The sequence below is a fragment of the Lithobates pipiens genome, unplaced genomic scaffold, assembly GCF_037356315.1.
Source record: "Lithobates pipiens isolate NorthernLeopardFrog02 unplaced genomic scaffold, aLitPip1_a1.2 Scaffold_10, whole genome shotgun sequence".
In the NCBI taxonomy this organism is placed as follows: domain Eukaryota; kingdom Metazoa; phylum Chordata; class Amphibia; order Anura; family Ranidae; genus Lithobates; species Lithobates pipiens.
Window position 1 is genome coordinate 17915491 of NW_027507686.1, and position 23866 is coordinate 17939356.

Consider the following 23866-nt stretch of genomic DNA (forward strand, 5'->3'; position numbering starts at 1 on the left):
TTAGCGGCAGTGTGCGGGCGCTAGCGGGGTGGTTTTAACCCCCGCTAGCGGCCGAAAAGGGGTTAAACCCGCCCGCAAAGCGCCGCTGCAGCGGCGCTTTGCCGGGCGGTATTGCCGCGGTGTCCCATTGATTTCAATGGGTAGGAGCGGTTTAGGAGCGGTGAATACACCGCTCCTTCACCGCTGCAAAGATGCGGCTAGCAGGACTTTTTTCACCGTCCTGCCAGCGCACCGCTCCAGTGTGAAAGCCCTCCGGCTTTCACACTGGAGTTAAAGGGGCCGGTTTTTTTCAGGCGTTACACAGGCACTATTTTTAGCGCTGTAACGCCTGAATACTGCCCCAGTGTGAAAGCAGCCTTAACGTTGTCTAGTTGCCTCGCAAATATACTCCTGGTTATCTTGGCTACTGTAGCTGACTTGTACCAAAGGAATGTCACTGCAAACTGACCAAGTCCTTGAAAGGTCATAGTGTTGCTTGCAGTGGGAGTCGATCATATTCTGACATTCAAGTCCTATATCAGGAGTGCTCAACCTTTAAAAGAGCGAGGGCCACTTGAGTGATTTGGTAACTGGTAGAGGGCCACAATGAAATGAAACTGTGCAGAATTTCAATGTTTTTATTTTGAATAGTATAATAAATATCTTCCTCCTGCAGCCTCTGAATTCCAGCGGGAGAGGAGTAGAAGCTGGCTTTCAGCGGGTGGAGGAAGAAAATGAAGAGGATCGGTTCCTGTATATGTCATCCCCACCACCCCTCCTGTGCAACTGTAAAGCAGAATGTAACAAAGAGGCTTCATGGGCCCCCTGGGGCTTGGGGCGGGTTCACCATTGCTCTCCAGGCTGCTAGAAAGGTCCCAGGTGAAGTGAACATGGTATCACTCCATCTGGGACAAAAGCTCATGCTACAGAGGAAGCATCAGCTTATGTGGCTCCTTCTCCCTTTGCAGATGTCTACTTCCTCCTTTTCCGGCTTCGGCTCGATGCACTCCAAGGCTCTGGGTTGGCAGGCTGGTGTCCTATCAAATATGGTCCCCCATCAGATAGTGTCCGCTGTGTACTGCGCACACACAGATTCCGAAAATAGCCGAGGATGAACGGCGCCTGCGCTGTGAGTCCAGGTTCTATCCCCACCATCCAAGTGGACATAGAGTTAGAATAAAAAGAGCTGAGCACAGCGAGGCCGACCCCGAAGCGTGGCAAGCGAAGCTCGCCCGCGAGGGGCCCTCTAATTTTCACAACCCTATGTCCGCTTGCATGGGGGTCTAACACCTCCACTCAGGGCGCAGGCGCCGTTCATCTTCGGAGATTTTCCGAAGCTTCGTCTGCCCCGTACTGCACATGCGCAGTACGGGGCGGACACTATATGATGGCAGGACACTATCTGCCAGAACACCGGCAAGCCCAGATTATGTCATCAGGTTGCTGACCCCAGGCATGCGCTTCTCTGGTTTGAGGTCAAGGGCCACATCAGAGGACTTTGAGGGCCACATGTTGAGCAGCCTTCACCTATACAGTATGTACTATAGGAAAAGCTTGGAGTAACTGTCTCGTCTCCAGAGCTGCATCATGCAAGCGTCCGGTCTGATTATCTGGCCAGGCCTTGCAAGCGGGAGGGACCCGTAGCAGGAAAAGCATTTTTAGTTAAGTATTTTTATATTTTCTAATAATATTTGTTATCTGTGTCTGTCACTATTTAATTAAAGATTATACTTATAAGTATTTGTGTGGTCTCCCTTTGTACATATTGAATACAACCTCCAAAACGTAAACTGTCACGTATCCGTGACAAAATAAGCATAACAGTCATAGCCGTCATAAAGGTGATTTGTATTTATGGCCTCAAAGTGTGGCGCGGCAAAATAATTTTGAATAAACAAGCCGCGGAAAGACAGTAGCCAGAGGTGCTGTTAGCATTGAGAATACCTGGAGCGTCAGCCTTGGAGACAACAAATCTCTTTGTTCTCCTGGGAGAATGCTGTCTCTGTAAAACAATATAATGGCAGTTACTGGCAGTTTTCTGTTTATTTAAGGAGCTGTTCTTAGCCCTTGTACACACGGTCGGAGATTTTGGACAACCAAATCCGTCGGATTTTGCCCGTCGGATCTTGTCCGAAACTGTTGCATACACACGGTCGGACTAAGTTGTCGAAAAATCCAATCATTCAGAACGTGATGACGTAATTTTGTTACGATGGGACTACATTCAGGCTAGTAGCCAATAGCTTTGATGTAGGAATTTGATCTGAGCATGCGTGGCACTTGGTCCGATCAAAATTCTCTACACATGATCGGAGTATGTCCGATCGAACCAGTTGATCGGAAAATATTTCCAACAAGTTTGAAAATTGGGTCCGACGGATATTCCGACGGAATCAGTCCGATGCATACCACACACAGTCGGATTATCCGACAACATGGTCCGATAGGACATTTTCTCCGACCGTGTGTACAAGGGCTTAGAATATAGTATGGAAGATACAAATATAACAAAACAGTAATATGTTTGGAATGACAAGAACATGACAATAATAATTGTTCATGATGAATGCAAGTAGACAACTGGCTTGTGGTGGTGGGCGGGGGGGGGGGTGCAGCGAAGTGCGGCGGCAGTAAACACTCAGAGTCCAGTTGCGGAGAACAGAACTTGTATTAATGTTAAAGTTCACCAATTCACAACAAACCCAGTGGGAAGGCACCCAACCTGGAACAGGTTTGGGGGCATCCAGTAGGATCGAGGGGCCAGGAGCGCCAGTGGGAGGATCGGGGCTGCTCTGTGCAAAACCATTACACAGAGCAGGTAAGTATAACATGTTTGTTATTTTTAAAAAAACAAAAACAAAAACAAAGGTTAAGTATTGCTTTAATTGGAGAAGGCTAGGAATAATCGAAATTTAATATGGAAAGAAATACTGTATATAATCTTATATTTGGACCATAGATACACTTTATCTTGACATTGAACATGCAAACTCCAGTTATGGGTCCTGATGACCTTTAACCGCTTCAGCCCCGGAAGATTTTACCTGCACATTTTGCGATTTGGCACTGCGTCGCTTTAACTGACAATTGCGCAGTTGTGCGATGCTGTACCCAAACAAAATGTATGTCCTTTTGTTTCCCACAAATAGAGCTTTCTTTTGGGGGTATTTGATCACCTCTACAATTTTTATTTTTTGCGCTATAACCAAAAAAAGAGCGTAAATTTTGAAAAAAACTCAATATTTTTTTACTTGTTGCTATAATAAATATCCCCCAAAAATATATAAAAAGAAATGTTTTTCCTCAGTTTAGGCCGATATGTATTCTTCTACATATTTTTGGTAAAACAAAACGCAATAAGCGTATATTTATTGGTTTGCGCAAAAGTTATAGAATCTACAAAATAGGAGATAGTTTTATGGCATTTTTATTATGAATTTTTTTTAATTTTTATTAGTAATGGTGGCGATCTGCGATTTTTATCGTCACTGCGTCATTATGGTGGACATATCGGACACTTTTGACACTATTTTGGGACCATTGTCATTTATACAGCGGTCAGTGCTATAAAAATGCATTGATTAATTACACTAATAGGGAAGGGGTTAACCACTAGGGGGCGATTAAGGAGTTAAGTGTGTCCTAGGGAGTGATTCTAACTGTGGGGGGAGGGGGGTGGGCTACAACTCACATGACAGCGATCTCTGCTCCCAATGACACGGAGCAGTAGATCTCTGTCGTGACACAAGGCAGAATGGGGAAATGGCTCCTTTACATAGGCACTTCCCCGTTCTGCGTCTCCGTGACACGATCACCGGTAGACAGGTGGACATTCAGTCCGCCAGTCCCGCAGGCACTGTGACACCGTACGCATACCCGCTAACCCCGCCAATTAAAGGGAATGTATAAGTACACCCATTTGCCCACCGCTGCCAATGTGTCGACGTATATCGGCGTGCGTGGGTCGGCAAGTGGTTAAACTGCGAACTGATGAGTTTCTGTGGACATTCTTGTTCCAGAAGGGAGCCCTCAGCTCAGCAATGTTTATAACACCCCTCTTCACTACATGTTGTAATATAAATGATAGTATATGATGCCCTATATTGTATGTCTTACCTGTACATGGTTTTCCACAGGTGTGGCGGATCTGTTACTCCTCTCAGAGCTACAGCTTTGTCCGTCTGCAAAGAAACAATGCTGACAGTTACCATTGTTAGAGTCAAACCTGGACTTCAAAGTGAAGATTTGCTATTTTATTGGGGGAATTTTAAATATTAATAGAACCTAAGCAATGCCCTGAAAGATTTATATTTTAACTTGCAATCCTTCTAAAAAAAAACAAAAAAAAATAAAACAGCCTCATTCCAAAATGGATTAAATTCATTATTTTCCTCCAAATTCTACAAAGAATACCCCATAATGACAACGTGAAATAAGTTTGTTTGAAATCTTTGCAAATGTATTATAAAAAATCCCATGTACATAAGTATTCACAGACTCAAATTTCTCGAGAGAAATCAGGCTCAGGTGCATCCTGTTTCCACTCATGATCCTTGAGATGTTTCCACAACTTGATTGGAGTCCACCTGTGGTAAATTCAGTTGATTGGACATGATTTGGAAAGGCACACACCTGATTTGGAAAGGTCCAATAGTTACCAGTGCATGTCAGAGCACAAACCAAGCCATGTAGGTTAAGGAATGGTCTGTAGACCACCAAGACCGCATTCTATGGAGGCACAGATCTGGGGAAGGGCACAGAAACATTTCTGCAGCATTGAAGGTCCCAATGAGCACAGTGGCCTCCATCATCCGTAAATGGAAGAAGTTTGGAACCACCAGGACTTTTCCTAGAGCGGGCCTGCCGGCCAAACTGAGAGATCGGGGGAGAAGGGCCTTAGTCAGGGAGGTGACCAAGAACCCAATGGTCACTCCGACAGAGCTCCAGCATTTCTCTGTGGAGAGAGGAGAAACTTCCAGAGGAACAACCATCTCTGCAGCACTCCACCAATCAGGCCTGTATGGTAGAGTGGCCAGACAGAGACCACTCCTCAGTAAAAGTCACATGACAGCATGCCTGGACAGCGTGCCCAAAAGGCACCTGAGGGACTCTCAGACCATGAGAAACAAAATTTTCTGGTCTGATGAAATGAAGATTGAACCCTTTGGCTTGAATAGCAAGTGTCATGTCTGGAGGAAACCATGCAGCTGGCCAATACCATCCCTATAGTAAATAATGGTGGTGGCAGCATCATGCTGTGGGGATGTTTTTCAGTGGCAGGAACTTGGAGACTAGTCAGGATCAAGGGAAAGATGAGTGCAGCAATGTGCAGAGACATCCTGGATGAAAACCTGCTCTAGAGCGCTCTGGACTTCAGACTGGGGCGAAGGTTCATCTTCCAACAGGACAACAACCCTAAGCACACAGCCAAGATAACAAAGGAGTGGCTACAGGACAACTCTATGAATGTCCTTGAGTGGCCAAGCCAGAGCCCAGACTTGAACCTGACTGAACATCTCTGGGGAGATCTGAAAATGGATGTGTACCACTGATGGAGAGGTACTGAAAAGAAGAATGGGAGAAACTGCCCAAAAATAGGTGTGCCAAGCTTGTAGCATCATACTCAACAAGACTTGAGGCTGTAATTGGTGCACAACGTGCTTCAACAAAGTATTGAGCGAAAGCTGTGAATACTTATGTATATTTGCAAAAATTTCAAACAAATTTCTTTCACGTTGTCATTATGGGGTATTGTTTATAAAACTTCTGTTGCTGCCTATGGTCAATGCAGGGCGGGGTCTGTAAAGCTTAGCAACATGGCAGCCTAGTCTATAAATCAAGTATTGATACCTGCGTGAGCTGTGGTATCACCTCGAAGACCGCAATAAGTCCTGTCTCACATTGCTCTACATTGGGGCAATGGCAGCATTATTGAACACACTGAGTTCTGGGCACCATGGGCCTCATCCTTCATAGTGGCCCCTCTGCCCAGCACACATGGAGGATATGCCACTGAATCCAGGGCAACCAATCAGAAATTGTCTTTCCCTTATCTTACTTTGGTAAACTAAACATCTGATTGGCTGCATCTTTCTTCTTTCTGGCCTCTTTATTGTATCACGTCCTACATAAAGATGTGTCTTCAAAACAACTACAGGATGTAAAATGGTTAAAACCAGACATTGTTGACTGTTAGCTTACCTGTCTGGCAGATGAAGCCATTTTGTTGTAGACAGGGTGCCTCCTGTAGCACCCCTGAGTAGGACAGAGTTGGGCATAATCTCTTTACATCTGCATCTCCATGCCACAAAATATCTGCTGTTGGAAAAAAATATATGATAAAGTTACTGCAACACCATGTTGGAGACACCAATTAACATAAGATAGATGTCGGCCAATTTGGCCAAAAACAGCTTTGGGTTTTGGGGTCGTTTTTTGTCTTGGTCGTAGAGTAAAGCAGGGTGCACCACAGAGATTTTTGCTAATGCAATTGTGCTACTAAAATCTGCTGTGATTAATTTCTAGCAATAGCTACAGGTGGAAGTAGCAGCCATGGACTCCACAAATTGTGCTACCAGTAGTGATTAAAGGTGAGTTCATGCTACTCTTCATTAACCCTTTATGTGTAGCAACCTGTCCTTTCAAGGAACAGATAATTGAGAGCCACTCTTTCAAATGTTTTTTTTTTCCAGTTCAATCATTTTTATTGGGTTTGCTAAACATAACAAAATAAGCACCAGAGTTGCCCACACAGGGGCTACATACGAAGCATTTAAAGGTATGAAACACAGAAAGGTACAAATGGAAAACAAATGCAAGGCAATACATCAGGTGAGCCCATATGGGGTACCCCTATGCCCCTAGTCCCATATAATAAAACATTTTTTTAAGGGTGGCTCCCAATGTGTCAGTGGGGTAACCCCGTACAAATTAAAATAAAATATTTAAGAGAGAGATTGGGGGGTAGAGACCCCAGAGGTGAATAAGAGAATTTTAGAAGAAGAGCAGATGTGAGGAGAAGAGGAAAAAGGAAGAGGGAGTAGGGGGAGAACCAATGCCTTGGGACCTCCAACCGACAATCATAGGTGACCAATACCGGCTGGGTTTAGAGAGGGAAAAGCATACTCAATCCAAGGTTCTCAAATTTCTAGAGACTTGGAATGGGAGTTCTTCGGGACACTTGACATCTGTTCATTAGCCATGATATCCATCAAATGGCCTTTAACGCCCTGAAATGAAACTGTGGGTTTTTTCCAGGCCTGGGCAATGGTTCTCTTGGCTGACAGGAATAGGTAAAACATTTTTTTTTAAATCTGTAATGCTGCAACTTTAATGTCTCCACCCAGAAACCACCAGGAGTTTCACCACAAATCGTTTGGTCACAAGGTCCTTGTGACCAAGCCATTTGTGGTGAAATTAGTTATGGAAGTGGTGGTTTCTGGGTGGCGACATCAAAAAGCTTTATTGTTGATGTCTGAACAAAAGTTTTTGTAAAGTGGAGATTGGAGCGTGGGTCCCATTCATTGGTTCCTTACAAGGGTGAGCAAGGACAGGCTTCTTTGAGCCAGGATCCTGTTTGTCTGTGGACAGGTGAGAGGAGCAGGTCTGGAGCGATGCTACAGGTTTGGGATGTTTCAACTAATCTGTCTTTTCAGCCCTACATCCAATTACTGTCCAAATCTTGATGCCTTCACCTCCATAACATTTCCAAAATATGTGCCTTAACCAATGACACCACCAAGCTACTATATGCTCTCCTTGTTATCTCTCTTTTCGACTATTGTAGCTCTCCCTTCTCGGCCTACCTGTACATACATCTCCTCTCCAGTCTACCATGAACGCTGCTGCCAGATTCATGCACCTTACCAACTGCTCAATTACCGTCACCTCAATCCCTCCACTGGCTTTCGCCTGCCTAAAAAATACGATTCAAAATACTAACTACGAGGTACAAAGATGTCAACAGCCTGTCTTTGAGTTACAGTGGTGTGAAAAAGTGTTTGCCCCCTTCCTCATTTCCTGTTCCTTTGCATGTTTGTCACACTTAAGTGTTTCGGAACATCAAACCAATTTAAACAATAGTCAAGGACAACACAAGTAAACACAAAATGCAATTTGTAAATGAAGGTGTTTATTATTAAAGGTGAAAAAAAATCCAAACCATCATGGCCCTGTGTGAAAAAGTGATTGCCCCCCTTGTTAAAACATACTATAACTGTGGTTGTCCACACCTGAGTTCAATTTCTCTAGCCACACCCAGGCCTGATTATTGCCACACCTATTCACAATCAAGGCATCACTTAAATAGGAGCTGCTTGACACAGTAAGGTCCACCAGAAGATCCTTAAAAGCTACACATCATGCCGAGACCCAAAGAAATTCAGGAACAATTGAGAAAGAAAGTAATTGAGATCTATCAGTCTGGAAAGGGTTATAAAGCCATTTCCAAAGCTTTGGGAATCCAGCGAACCACAGTGAGAGCCATTATCCACAAATGGCGAAGACATGGAACAGTGGTGAACCTTCCCAGGAGTGGCCGGCCGTCCAAAATTACCCCAAGCGCGCAGCGACGACTCATCCAAGAGGTCACAAAAGACCCCACAACAACGTCCAAGGAACTGCAGGCCTCACTTGCCTCAGTTAAGGTCAGCGTTCATGCCTCCACCATCAGGAAAAGACTGGGCAAAAATGGCCTGCATGGCAGAGTTCCAAGGAGAAAACCACTGCTGAGCAAAAAGAACATCAAAGCTCGTCTCAATTTCTCCACAACACATCTTGATGATCCCCAAGACTTTTGGGACAACATTCTGTGGACCGATGAGACAAAAGTGGAACTCTTTGGAAGGTGTGTGTCCAAGTATATCTGGCGTAGAAGGAACACTGCATTTCATAAAAAGAACATTATACCAACAGTAAAATATGGTGTTGGTAGTGTGATGGTCTGGGGCTGTTTTACTGCTTCAGGACCTGGAAGACTTGCCGTGATAAAAGGAACTATGAATTCTGCTGTCTACCAAGAGATCCTGAAGGAGAATGTCCGACCATCTGTTTGTGTACTCAAGCTGAAACGAACTTGAGTTCTGCAGCAGGACAATGATCCTAAACACACCAGCAAGTCCACCACCGAATGGCTGAAGAAAAACAAAATGAAGACTTTGGAGTGGCCTAGCCAAAGTCCTGACCTGAATCCTATTGAGATGTTGTGGTATGAAAAAGGCCGTTCATGCTCGAAAACCCTCTAATGTAACTGAATTAGGACAATTCTGCAAAGATGAGTTGGGCCAAAATTCCTCCAGGACGCTGTAAAAGCCTCATTGCACGTTATCGCAAATGCTTGGTTGCAGTTGTTGCTGCTAAGGGTGGCCCAACCAGTTATTAGGTTTAGGGGGCAATCACTTTTTCACACAGGGCCATGATGGTTTGGATTTTTTTTCACCTTTAATAATAAACACCTTCATTTACAAATTGCATTTTGTGTTTACTTGTGTTGTCCTTGACTATTGTTTAAATTGGTTTGATGTTCCGAAACACTTAAGTGTGACAAACATGCAAAGGAACAGGAAATGAGGAAGGGGGCAAACACTTTTTCACACCACTGTATATCACCAACTTCATCTCAAAATATCTCCCAAACCAACTTTCCTGGTTCCATTAACTGTCGATTTTTGTATTTTGGGATTGGTTAACTCCTTGGTCCTACAAGGGCACTGAGTACTCTATTAGGCCTCCTCCTATACTATGCTAGGAAAGCCATGATCCTAAAGTGCAAATCTCCTTTAGCCCAAACAATTTTATTTTTTGGAAGCGCCTAGTCAACGCGGCCATTCCATTACAAATCTACATATGAGTCTAGTGCTTGTCCTAAAAAAAATCTCCAGATTTTGGGATATGTGGCTTAATACCACTTCTACTACTGCCTCATTCACTGATGTTGTATGTGAGGCAGCCCCCCCCCCCCCCCCCCAGATTTCTGGAAATCCCTGCAGATTAGTAGTGGGATGTATTTGGATGGAGGTGGAGTGAGTATTAATATCACAGGAGATGCTCTTGACAGGTAGACGTATTTTCTTGATACTTTACTTAGTCAATGTTGAGATAAGAGTGCATTTAGGAGTTAGCTATGTTGTTTGTGTATTCTTATTATGTTCTTTGTGAGCCAAGGTATATCCAAATGGCTCTTGCATAAAAACTGTATAGTAGAGTAGCAAAGTTGCAAAAAAAATTAAAAAGTATCCCGAACTGTCTTCTCTGCTCCTTCCAGGACCTCTCTAGCACCTTCCTCCAATGCTCACCTCCGGGACTTCTCCAGACCCATTATCTGGCACTTTCTATCTAATCTGTCGACTATCGCCTATTAGGTGAACCATGAAAATTCATCTCTCCGGTGAAGCCTATCCAACCTAAACACAACAGCAGAAATTTCCACACAGTTAGAACTTATCCCCTCCCTTTTAGCCCTTGTGCACACGGTTGGAAATTCAGACGGAAAATGTCCGATCGGACCGTGTTGTCGGATAATCCGACCGTATGTGGGCTCCATCTGACTTTTTCCATCGGAATGTCCGACCAACAAAGTTTGAGAGCTGGATATAAAATTTTCCGACAACATGATCCGATCGTTTGTAGAGAATTCCGATCGGACAAAGTGCCACGCATGCTCAGATCAAATTAGGAGACCAAAGCTATTGGCTACTAGCCCGAACATAGTTCCATCGTAACGAACGTGATCACGTTCCTAACGATTGATTTTTCCGACAACTTTGTCCGACCGTGTGTATGGAACACCAGTTTCGGACGAAATCCGTCTGAAAGAAATCCGAACGGATTTTGTTGTCGGAATGTCCGACCGTGTGTACAAGGGCTTAGATTGGAAGCTCCCATGAGCAGGGCCCTCATAGCCCACTTGCTCTGAGCTGTATTGGAACTGTGCTGTCTCGCTTTAAATAGTAAAGCTCTGTGCAGACTGTTGGCGCTATCTACATTCTGTCTAATAATTGCTAAATTATTACATTTAATACTTAATTTTAAATATTTAAAATTTAATATTAAAATTGTATTTAATATTATATATTATTATTAAAATTATTAATTATTATTTAAAATTTAAATTGGGAAAGGAAGAAGATATAGGGGCCAGAGCTGGAAAAAAAGTTGAAAAAATGAGGCAGATCATTTTTTTTTGTATCGGCCCTTAGTGGTTAAAGCGGGAGTCCGCCGGGACTCCGCGTTTTTTTTTTTTTTTTAAAGCCAGCAGCTACAAATACTGCAGCTGCTGACTTTTAAAATAGTGACACTTACCTGTCCAGCGCGCCCGCGATGTCGGCACCCGAAGCCGATCTCTAGATCGTCTTGTCAGGTGCTGCCGCCGCCATCTTGGGTATGGGAATCAGGAAATGGAGCCTTTCGGCTTCATTTCCCGGTTCCCTACTGCGCATGCCCCTTTCCGCAGAGAGCTATCCCGGAAGTGGGTGCAGAATACCTGTACTGTACAGGTATCTGCACCCCCCTCCCCCCTGAAAGGTGCCAATTGTGGCGCCGGAGGGGGGGAGGGTTCCGATGAGCGGAGGTCCACTTTAGGGTGGACCTCCGCTTTAAGGTAGTATTGTGGTTCAAATGCAATGATTATAGAAGTGAATTTGTCAATTCTAGCCTGCCAGTCTTGAACATTGAGGTTGAATAGCGCAGTAGAGCTCAAACCCTCGCCCATATGGCAATTGCCAGAAATACCACAACTATAGGTTATGCATATTGTTTCTATAGAATCCAGGCATAAATAAACCTTGTGAGGATGCCACCTGCTGACAGCAGAAAAGTAGTGCACTTGTGCTAAGTCACCGTGACGGGCAAGACAACCTCCTATCCACCTGACCGGCAAAATAATAAACAGGAAATCATCACTATTTATTCACTTCTACTCACTCTCTGTTTTCAAAGCTACAATTATTCTTTCTTGTATTGTATTATTTGTAAACTAATACGAGTGGTGCAAGGTTTGTTTGGTCTATGTTTTATGTTTTTTTTTTCTTGTTTTGTGTTTTATTTATTTATTTATTTATTTTTTATATACTATTTGATAATTTTTTATATTTATTAATTTAGTTGAGATATATATATATATATATATATATATATATATATATATATATATATATATATATATATATATATATATATATATATTTTTTTTTTTTTTTTTGTATAACTATAAAAAATAAAAATAAAAATTATTTGATAAAAAAAAAGACAGGTCCTGTTTTTACAGCAGTAGTTACAAGAAAAATATAGAAACCCATGAATAGCAGAGCCCTTTGGAGGAAGTGACATGATGGGCATTTCCAGTATAATCAACCTTCCCATTGTTGCTGAAATACAGTGCCTTGAAAAAGTATTCACACCCCTTGAAATTTCCCACATTTTGTCATGTTACAACCAAAAACGTAAAATGTATTTTATTGGGATTTTATGTGATAGACCAACACAAAGTGTCACATAATTGTGAAGTGGAAGGAAAATGATAAATGTTTTTTCAAAAGTTTTTACAAATAAATATGTGAAAAGTGTGGGGGGGGGGGCATTTGTATTCAGACCCCTTTACTCTGATACCCCTAACTAAAATCGAGTGGAACCAATTGCCTTCAGAAATCACCTAATTAGTAAATAGAGTCCACCTGTGTGTAATTTAATCTCAGTATAAATACAGCAGTTCTGTGAAGCCCTCAGAGGTTTGTTAGAGAACCTTCATGAACAAACAGCATCACCAAGGAACAAACCAGACAGGTCAAGGATGAAGTTGTGGAGAACTTTAAAGCAGGGTTAGGGTATAAAAAAATATCCCAAGCTATGAACATCTCACGGAGCTCTGTTCAATCCATCATCCAAAAATGAGAGTATGGCACAATGCAAACCTACCAAGACATGGCTGTCCACCTAAACTGACCGGCCGGGCAAGGAGAGCATTCATCAGAGAAGAGCCAAGAGGCCCATGGTAACTCTGGAGGAGCTGCAGAGATCCACAGCTCAGGGGGGAGAATCTGTCCACAGGACAACTATTAGTTGTCTCTCCACAAATCTGCCCTTTATGGAAGAGTGACAAGAAGAAAGACATTGGGGAAAGAAAGTCATAAGAAGTCCTGTGTGCAGTTTGTGAGAAGCCATCTTAGAAGAAAACCCTTTAGAGTCTACAAATGACTTGAGACTGGAGCGAAGGTTCACCTTCCAGCACAACAACAACCCTAAACATACAGCCAGAGCTATAAAGAAATGTTTTAGATCTGTGTTAGAATGGTTCAGTCAAAGTCCAGACTTAAATCCAATTGAGAATCTGTGGCAAGACTTGAAAATTGCTATTTACAGACGTTCTCCATCCAATTTGACAGAGCTTGAGATATTTCGCAAAGAAAAATGGACAAAAATGTCCCTCTCTAGATGTGCAAAGCTGGTAGAGACATCCCCAAAAAGACTTGCAGCTGTAATTGTAGAGAAAGGGGGTTCTACAAAGTATTGACTCAGGGGGGCGCCATACACCACACTTTTCACAAATGTATTTGTAAAAAATCTTGAAAAAACATTTATCATTTTTCTTCCACCTCACAATTATGTGCCACTTTGTGTTGGTCTATCACATAAAATCCCAACATAATACATTCACGTGTTCGGTTGTAACATGACAAAATGTGGAAAATTTCAAGGGGGTATGAATATTTTTTCCAAGCACTGTACAGTGCAATATGGATGTAAATTTTAGTTTAATAAAAATATCGCAAACATGCAGCTTGTTTTTAGAAATATATTTAAATATATACAAAAATGAATAAATACATAAATAAACAAAAACAAACAAGCTCACTTCAGCAGATTGACAGAAAAGAAAACGACTTTTGCCAAAAATAACTTAAAGGGGTTGTAAAGGTTCAGGGTTTTTTTTAAAAAAACATGTCATACTTACCTCCACTCTGCAGTTGGTTTTGAACAGAGTGGCCCCGAGCCTCCTCTTCTGGGGTCCCTCAGCGGCGCTCCTGTGCGGGCGCGCTCCCGTGTCCTGCTTCTGCGTCTAGTGACACAAAAAGTAGGACTCGGCCCAGCCCCCTGGCGCCCGCGTCATTGGATTTGATTGACAGCAGCGGGAGCCAATGGTGGGGCTGCTATCAATCTATCCAATCAGGACAAGTGGAGCTGGTGTGCACGTTCCTGTCGTGGGAAACACAGGGCTCAGGTAGGTATTTATTATCAGTAAATGATTAAATAAAAAAATAAATAGAAAAAAACACAACCCAAACCTCCACTTAAACACACCCTCGGGTTAAGAAACGTTTAAACATTGATCCAATGCATGCAGCCTTTTTTCCAGAATATAATCGTAACAAAATCCAGGGGACGTGAAAGGACGGAAAGATAAGCCGCACACCCAGAGACTGACAGACAACGAATAAAAAGAGCTTACATTCCTCCACGCCTTTGCCAAGGCCTCGTGGCCGCCACCCGTCCTTCTCAAGACCCCGAATCTTCCTAGCCACACCCAAAATGTCGTGCACCACCACCTCGACAGGAAGGACTTTTGTGTTCAAGTGGAAACCTGACACCGCGCATTCCAAGTGTCTCAAAATCAAAATCCCGTCCTGTCTCAAAAGCCCTGTCAGGTCACCTGAGTCCAGGTGACAGATGCACACCATTGGGGTCAGAAGTGCACCGCTGAGGTAGTGGACCCTACGGCTGACTGCTGCGGATGGAGCCCCTGGTGGTTCAGGAAAGCAGGTACTATGGAGCACCAACACGGATCACACTGGGAGCTAGAGCATGAGATTTCCCAGGGCGCAGGATCTAAGAGCCAGTGGGTGTTCACCAGGGCCCCTGATGGTGGGGATGAACTTCGCTGCAGTCTGGCTCCAGGTCACGGCCCCCAGGGTCTCCCAGCTCATGCTCGCAGTAGAGTACAGGAAGGTAGAGAGGAAGTAGCAGACTGTGATAGTCAAGAGATAAGCCAAAAGGTCAGGGCATCAAGCAGATAGGGATAATCAAAGAGCAGGCCAAAGGTCGGGATATGAAGCAGACGAGGACAGTCAAGAATAAGCCAAGGTAAACAGGATCAGATGTAGGACACAGCAATGAGCACACGGAAGATAAAACACACAATATTGATCAGCAGAGCTGGCTTGCAGTGTGTAGGACTGTAGGTTAATATAGGGTTCCCTGATAGGGGCTGGGGTGGAGCCATTGTCAGGGACATGGCCGTCGCGGGACTGGCAATGTCGCCCAAATCCAACATGAATAGCCACAGAGGGTTCAGGTGTGCGCAGGAGTGTGTGCCGCACATCGGCGCACGCGCATGCACAATATGTGTGCGCGGCGCAAGTAGCGTGACAGACGCTGGCGCCAAACTATTTAAATCAGCCATTTAAACCAGCCATTAGAGACAGAACATTGCTGGATTATCTCAGCTTCCCGGACTGATTTATCCTGTATGACCTCTGGCCTGGCTCCTGGTTTCTCCTTTTACTAAGCACCACAAGTACAGCTATTGCTACCAGCCTGCTACAGTCATCCCTCGATGCCCAGCTCATCTGACTACAAGCAAGCACCTGGCAAGCCATGCTTCTTTGAACACTGCGCTCCCTGTCTCCAACTCCAGGGGTGCGCTGCGCTTTGCAGCAAGAGGAGCCCTCTTAGCATCTCAATCTCCATAACCACACCTGATAGCCATGCTTTGAGGAGAGATTACTTAAGCAGCCAGGTGAGAGTGGCTGGCCTTTTAATCTGAACACATGGAGAGGTAAATATTACTGCATTACCATGACAAGCCCTTTATGCCCACTCCGCGTTAACTCAAACAAGAAAGGAAAAGGATAACCAGAGACCCACCCACTGAAGCAAGAAATGGTTAATCATTTCCTCCACCCCACCACGCACCACTTGTGGACAACCACGGTTCTCCACAAAGTGATGCTTCAAGTTGCCCTTCACATAAAATCTGGCCTGGCATGAGCACCCGGCCAAATCCCAAAACTTTAATGGGATTCTCTCCAGATTAATCAAACGCAGACGCTTCCTTATAACAGGGCCTGGACAATCAGTCAAGGCCGTTGCTCGCTAAAGGCAGATTCAAAAACCCTCCTCTCCAGGGCCTTCCTAGGAAGAGCCTTAATTTACTCCACCGTCACTCGCCACTGTTGAAGCATTTTCAAGCATGGGGCAATGTAAGCCGAGGGCTTACCATGTAGGATGCTCAGGCTTTTCACTGGCCCACCATTCTCCCAACTGTGCAGAAGAGGCCTAAACCAAGACTGAAAAATATCAACCCACCCATGTGGTTCCTCTGTTACCAAAATTATGTTTCAAAAACAGAGAAAAGAATACCACCGGTTAGACCATACCTAGGCCACCCACCTTCTTCTTAATGAGGTTCAGTTGGTTCCCCCATAACAGTGGGAAGAAACAGCTGTAGATTGTTGCATAGAGAGACACTGGCAAAACACAGAAAATGCTTACATACAGAAATACCGGGATCAGGTAAGTTTTATTCATGTCAATCCTTTCCCTATAAGAGAGTTTCCAATCCTTTCAGCTGGCAACCTTGGCATCAGCATCTTGCAGCCTGCTTACCCAATTTACAAGGCCCGGGGACCAAATTGAATGCCTAACACTTTCATTTCCTGTCTGGGCTCTGGGGAGGCATTCACCCTCCTTTCCCATCCAGAAAACCTCACTCTTACCCTGATTGATCTTGGGGCCAGACGCCTCAGCATACTGCTTCATCACCATTACCACCTCCTCCTGCCTCCTCTGCCCCAGAGATGAAAACAGACACGTCATCAGCATAGGCCACGACCCTCAAAGGAGGCTCACCAGGAATGCCCAAAGGCGATCTGCACAATGGTCTGCTCTCTAACCTCTGGATGAAGGGACTCAAACAACACCCTGGACACACACCCGAGCCAACCTCAAAGGGCCATCCCATCCAACCATTCACAAGCATGAAGTTTTCAGCCCCTCTGTATAAGGTCTTCAGCCAAAGCCCCCCTATGGTCCATACTTGCCAAGAAGCAGCCACGGGTATTCATGATTGACCCCATTACAAGCTTTAGCCTGATCCAATGCCAGCAAGAACTTTGTTCAGCCTGCAGCCCTAACACCTCTGAAAAAATGCTTCTACCCTGATCCGAACAGTGCTGGGAGTGAGAAAGTAGATTGTAATATGGATGCATTCACTCCCGTAGCTCTTGCTTAAGACATAATTGTGATATGCACTACTATCAATCAGAGATTGGCATTACACACTGGTATCTCGTGAATGGCATGGCGCCCTTTCCCTTTACCTTTTACATAAACCCCTTTATTATTATTTTGGGGCTTCCTCTCAGAACCCATAAACATTCTGGTTGGTTTACTGTCTTCCAACACTAACCCTGACTCCAAAACCCCCTGTAAAACCAGACCTCACATCCCCCCCCCCCATAACACTAACACTTCCTGGATCCACAACACCAATCCTTACACTAATTCCCCCATGTAACCTTCTCACACTAAACTTCCCTGTAACCGTTAAAGTAATCTTCTCTTGACAAAACATAACCCCTTGTCTGCATACATTCCTCACCTGCATTGGATTTCTCTACACCAAAGACTATCCTGCACACAAGGATACCAGTACCGAGATCCTGGCACTAGAAAATTCTGTTTTAGAGCAATGGTGCTTAGTGTGTTTGCCGTAATATTAGTAAAAAGTAGTTTGCAGTATACAGTATATGTACTTCATCAACAAAAATGATAATATATCATTGGGGGTGATGCATTTATTTATTTTATTATTTCCCCATGACTTTACCATTATAGTCAACTGCACAACCATTGGTCCCTCTACACATGCTAGAGTACTGGGTATAATCTTAGACTCTGACCTCTCCTTCAGCCACAACCAATCGTTGGGTACATCTTGCTGCCTTAACCTCCGCAACATTTCCAGAATTTGCCCCTCATTGACTAACTACACCACAAAACAACTTATTCACCCCTTGGTTATTACTTGCCTTGACTACTGCAACTCTCTCCTCACTGGCCTACCCTTACATAGACTATCTCACCTTCAGACTATTATGAATGCTGCTGCTAGAATTATACACCTTACTAACCGATCGCTGACCACTGCTTCTCTCTGCCAATCCCTTTACTGGCCTCCACGCTTTGTCCTCTACCACTCTCTGCCAATCCCTCCACTGGCTTCCACTAGCCCAATGTAAAAATTTGAAATACTAACCACAACATACAAGGCCATCTACAACATCGCCTCCAGCTACATCACCAACCTCATCTGCAGATATCACCCACATTCGTCCTCTCCACTCCTCCCAGGACCTCCTGGTCTCTATCTCCTTTCTTACCTCCTCCCATTCTCGCCTCCAGGACTTCTCCAGAACTTCCCCCATCTTCTGGAACTCCATGCCCCAATATGTCCGGTCAGCCCCTACCCTGTTCGCCTTTAGGTGATTCCTGAAAACTCATTTATTCAGGGAAGCCTATCCCAGCTCTACCTAAGAACCATACCCGGGCCACCTCAATCAGCTATTACCTTTTGTACCACCTCCCACTCTCTTTAGATTGTAAGCTTTATGGGAATAGGCCACCCTGTCCTTTCTGCATTGAACTGTATTGTAATTGTACTGTTCCCCCCTCTACACTGTAAAGTGCTGCTCAAACTGTTGGCACTATATAAATCCTGAATAATAATAATAATAATTTCAAAATAATATATTAATTAGTATATTTTTATATAACCATGCCAACAATAATTACCAATACTAATATAGTATTGATGGTATAGAAACAAAGTGTGACAGCAGAAATAATACCAAGTCCATCAAGTCTGACCATTTTTTTAATTTATGCTTTTTACATTTTTACCTGTAATAACAGTATAACAAAAAAAAAACATAGAATAATAATGGTAGACAGAATAGCAAGTGGTCCATTGAGTCTGTCCCATTTTTATTTTTATTTTTTTGTTTTGTTGTTTTTTTTTTTTTAACATTAGAGAATAGAGACCTCAGACCAAAAAGAAAAAAAAGAAAATAAAATAAACAGAAAAATTACAGCAGACAGAATACCAAAGGGTCCATTAAGTCTGCCCACTTTTTTATTTTTTTGGTTTGTTTGTTTGTTTTTTTAATTTTTTTTTGCTTTGTTTTTTTCAAAAAAAATTCTGAATATAGATCTCACAAAAAAGTTAAATAAATAAACATAGAAGAGTGATGGCAGACAGAATACCAAGTGGTCCATTGAGTGCTTTGTAAAGTTGGGCACTGTGCCGTACTTTACTTTGAACCCATACGTCTGACAATCAGCATTTATTTAGGGTGGAAATTGGCACTTTCCATTTCTTACCTTCAATATCTTGCCCGACCCACCAACTTGTTCCATTTAGGTGATCCCTCAGAAAGGTCAGGACCGAATTTTCCGACACATTGGCCAGCTGCCCTCCGCAGTTGAAGCAGGACTTCCTTGCCCTCCAGAAATCAGTCTTCTCTTGATCCACAAAGTGGTAGCAGGAACCCAAAAACACAAATGTTGGCCCCGGGCACGGCATGGCATCACAGGTACCCAGCTGGCAGCATTGGAAAAGTGCCCAGATCAGCAGAGCAGGAATTACAAGCATCCTAATCTGGATGGAGGATTTCCCATACAGTAACCGTCATCAGGAAGCCAAGGAGCAATATGTGAGATGTATTTATGAAAATCAGGTAATAAGGATAGCAAGCAGAAGAGGAGGGAGATGTACAGATCCTCATCGCCCATCCAAATTCTGTACACTCCAAACAGAGAGAGTTTTTATGGCCGTATGAGACAGAAAGTCATTATTCATCACTAATAACAGCACTTGCAAATAATCCCCTAATTGCGTTTCCTAGAAATATTCAGTATTTACTTAGTTCCAACCTATTAGAGAACATTTTATGACATCCATATTGTAGCGACCATACGTAGCATGCTCATCCATTCAAGTATGCCTACATACTGTATGTTACAATATGACAAACAATTCAATTGCTTAATATTCTAATCCAATTAATATAACTCTGCATAGGAAAAAGGCTTTATACTCACCTGTCCTGTTGTAAATTCTAAGGATCTTCACTCCCTTGTAGAACATTAGAATCATTACAGTGCATCCGGAAAGTATTCACAGCCACATTTTGTTATCTTACAGCCTTATTCCAAAATGGATTAAAGCGGAGTTCCACCCAAAAATGGAACTTCCGCTTTAAGCACTCCTCGCCCTTTTACACACGATCGGAATTCTCGTCGGAAAAAGCTCTGATGGTTTTCCCAACGGAATTCCGACGGAATTCGGCTCAAGCTGCCTTGCCTACACACGGTCCCATCAAATTCCGAACATTTATAACGCGGTGACGTACAACACATACGACATGACTAGAAAAGGGAAGTTCAATAGCCAGTAGCCAATAGCTTCTGTCTCGTAGTTGAGTCTGAGCATGTGTGATTTTTGGCGTGTCGGAAATGCATACATACGATCGGAATTACCGATAGAAAGTTTTTCCGTCTGGAAAATTGAGAACATGCTATCAATTTTTGGCTGGCGGAAATTCGGACAGCTAAATTCCGATGGAGCATACACATGGTTGCATTTTCCGATGAAAAGCTCTCATCGGTCTTTTTCTGGCCGGAATTCCGATCGTGTGTACGCAGCATTACATGCCACATTTGGCATGTCATTTTCTTGGGGGGGAATTGGGGGCTTCATTAGGAGGGGGACTTCCTGTCCCACTTCCTCCTTCCACCCAGGGACCACCAAGGCGACTCCCTCCTTTCGCCTTAGGCGGCCCCTCCCTCTAGGCGATCTCCTGGGACACGTGGAGATCGCCTGTCCACTTCGGGAGAGCGGCGTGACTCGGGCATTGCAACATGCATGCCCGGCCGTGTAGGCCGAAAGCTGTCACGGCCGGTGCCCAGAGTGGAGCAATGGAGGCGCCGGCGGTAAGGAGGGGGAGAGGAGCGACACCCCGTTCGGCCGCATCGCTGGACCGTGTAACAGGTGAGTGTCTGTTTATTAAAAGTCAGCAACTACGCTTTTTGTATCTGCTGACTTTTAATAAACATAAAAAGCCTGGAACTCCGCTTTAATGTCATTATTTTCCTCAAAGTTCTACAAACAATACCCCATAATGACAACCTGAAATGTTTGAAATCTTTGCAAAGTTATTAAAAATAAAAAAATAAAAAAATCCCATGTACATAAGTTTTCACCGTGACACTCAGAATTAAGCTCAGATGCATCCTGATCCCACTAATCACCCTTGAGATGTTTCGACAACTTGATTGGAGTCAACCTGTGGTAAATTCAGTTGATTGGACATGGTTTGGAAAGGCACACACCTATATAAGGTCCTACGGTTAACAGTGCATGTCAGAGCACAAACCAAGCCATGAAGTCCAAGCAATTATCTGTAGACCTCTGAGACAGGATTGTATGGATGCACAGATCTGGGGAAGGGTACAGAAAAATGTCTACACCATTAAAGGTCCCAATGAGCACCGTGGCCTCCATCATTCCTAAATAGAAGAAGTTTGGAACCACCAGGACTCTTCCTAGAGCAGGCCACCTGAGCGATCGGGGGAGAAGGGCTTTAGTCAAGGAGGTGACCAAGAACTTGATGGTCACTCTGACAGAGTTTTCTCTGTGGAGAGAGAAGAACTTTCCAGAAGAAAGACCATCTCTGCAGCACTCCACCAATCAGGCCTCTATGGTAGAGTGGCCAGACGGAAGATACTCCTCAGTAAAAGGCACATGGCAGCATGCCTGGAGTTTGCCAAAAGGCACCTGAAGAACTCTCAGACCATGAGAAACAAAATGTTCTGGTCTGATGAAACAAAGATCGAACTCTTTGGCCTGAATGGCAAGTGTCATGTCTGGAGGAAACCAGGCACCGCTCATCACCTGGCCAATACCATCCCTACAGTGAAGCATGGTGGTGGCAGCATCATGCTGTGGGAATGTTTTCCAGTGGCAGGAACTGGGAGACTAGTCAGGATCGAGGGAAAGATGAATGCGGCAATGTACAGTGACATCCTTGATGAAAAACCACTCCAGAGTGCTCTGGACCTCAGACTGGGGCAAAGGTTTCTCTTCCAACACGACAACGACCCTAAGCACACAGCCAAGATAACAAAGGAGTGGCTATGGGACAACTCTGTGAGAGTCCTTGAGTGGCCCAGCCGGAGCCCAGACTTGAACCCGATTGAAAATCCCTGGAGAGATCTGAAAATGGCTGTGCACCGACGCTCCCCATCCAACTTGATGGAGCTTGAGAGGTCCTGCAAAGAAGAATGGAAGAAACTTCCCAAAAATATGTGTGCCAAGCTTGTAGCATCATACTCAAAAAGACTTGAGGCTGTAATTGGTGCCAAAGGTGCTTCATCAAAGTATTGGGCAAAGGCTGTGATACCTATGATCTATTGTTGCTGATAGGGTTCTATTGTTCCTGTGTGGTTCTATTGTTCCTGGTTGGGTCCTATGGTTCCTGGGGTAGATCTATTGTTGCTGGGAGGGATCTACCGTTAAAACACGGATCTATTGTTCCTTACTGCTGGGTGATCTATTGTTGCTAATGGGGTTCTATTGCTCCTGTGTGGATCTATTGTTCCGGGGGTTTTTGCTTTTTTTTGTTGTTGCAGGGGTCTATTGTTGCTTGGAGAGATCGACTTTTAAGGGAGGAATTTATTGTTCCTGGCTGTTGGGTGATCTATTGTTGCTGGTGGGGTTATATTGTTTCTGGGGTGGATCTATTGTTGCTGGCATTTTTTTTGTTGTTGTTGCAGGGGGTCTATTGTTGCTGGGAGAGATCTACTTTTAAGGGAGGAATCTACTGTTCCTGGCCTTCTGGGTGATCTATTGTTCCTGCCGTGTCTGTTGTGGGTGATCTATTTTTGCTGATGAGATTTTATTGTTCCTGTGTGGATCTATTATTGCTGGGGTTTTTGCTTTTTTTGTTGTTGTTGCAGGGAGTCTATTGTTGGGGCATAGATGTAGGAATTTCATTTGATTTCTTTAATTACAACTGCAAGCTGCTGTATGGCTAGCAGCGGCGGCTGGTCCATAATCTCCATGTGAGGTGCGGGACTCACAGGTTTCTATGAGTTTTTTTTTTTTTTTTGAAGCACATGATTAGAGCATGATGCTCTAATTGGCTTCAAAAAGGTTGGGCTCGGGGCACAGAGCACTGCGCCCCCGAAACCCACACACTTATGACATCACGCATCAATATTTGCTATTGCCTGCCGGCTTCTCCTCAATCAGGACAGGAGGCAGGTCTTAAGACTGGATTAGCCGGGAGGAGAAGCCGGAGAAGCCACGACCTGTATGGGGTAAGTGCGGACCTGGTGGGGGGGTTTGTTTGCCATACCCCCCCCCCCCAATTGGAGCACCAGCCTTCCATGATGGCTAGTTTGACAGTTATACCCATTCCAGTGACCACTGTAAAATTTTGGATGTTTTTCTGAAATTGTCACCGTGAGAGTGCAGTGGCGGCCGCCCCTAAGGGGCACAGGGGCGCTGCCCCCCTAATCCATGTGCCTGGCCCCTAATCTCCATGCAGGGACGCATGGATTTCTTTTTTTTGACGCACATGATTAGAGCCCGAGGCTCTAATTGGCTTAAAACAAAGGGTGGTCTCTGGGGCGCACTGCCCCCCCCGAGACCACCCACTTGTGTGACATTAGCGAATTAATATTTGCTAATGTCCTCCTGCCTCTCCTCCTGGCCAATCAGGAAGCGGGTCGTGAGACCCGATTGGCTGGGAGTCCTAAGCAGGGCTGAAGCAAGGATTTTTGCCACCCTAGGCAAAACCTCATTTTGCTGCCCCCTTTGGCTCCATCCCTGACT

General features: G+C 44.2%; 1 protein-coding gene across 1 annotated transcript in view; it reads right to left on the minus strand.

The window, feature by feature from the left end:
- LOC143927699 (polycystin-1-like protein 2) overlaps positions 1 to 19684 on the minus strand; it is a 67130-nt gene extending 47446 nt beyond the window's left edge. Inside the window, exons 1-4 of the mRNA XM_077451970.1 lie at positions 19351 to 19684; positions 6181 to 6297; positions 4096 to 4160; positions 1924 to 1981 (exon numbers count right to left, since the gene is read on the minus strand). Of these exons, the coding sequence (XP_077308096.1) occupies positions 1924 to 1981; positions 4096 to 4160; positions 6181 to 6297; positions 19351 to 19621 (511 nt within the window). The 5' untranslated portion in view covers positions 19622 to 19684. The remainder of the gene's footprint in view (positions 1 to 1923; positions 1982 to 4095; positions 4161 to 6180; positions 6298 to 19350) is intronic.
- Between the last annotated feature and the right edge of the window lie 4182 nt (positions 19685 to 23866).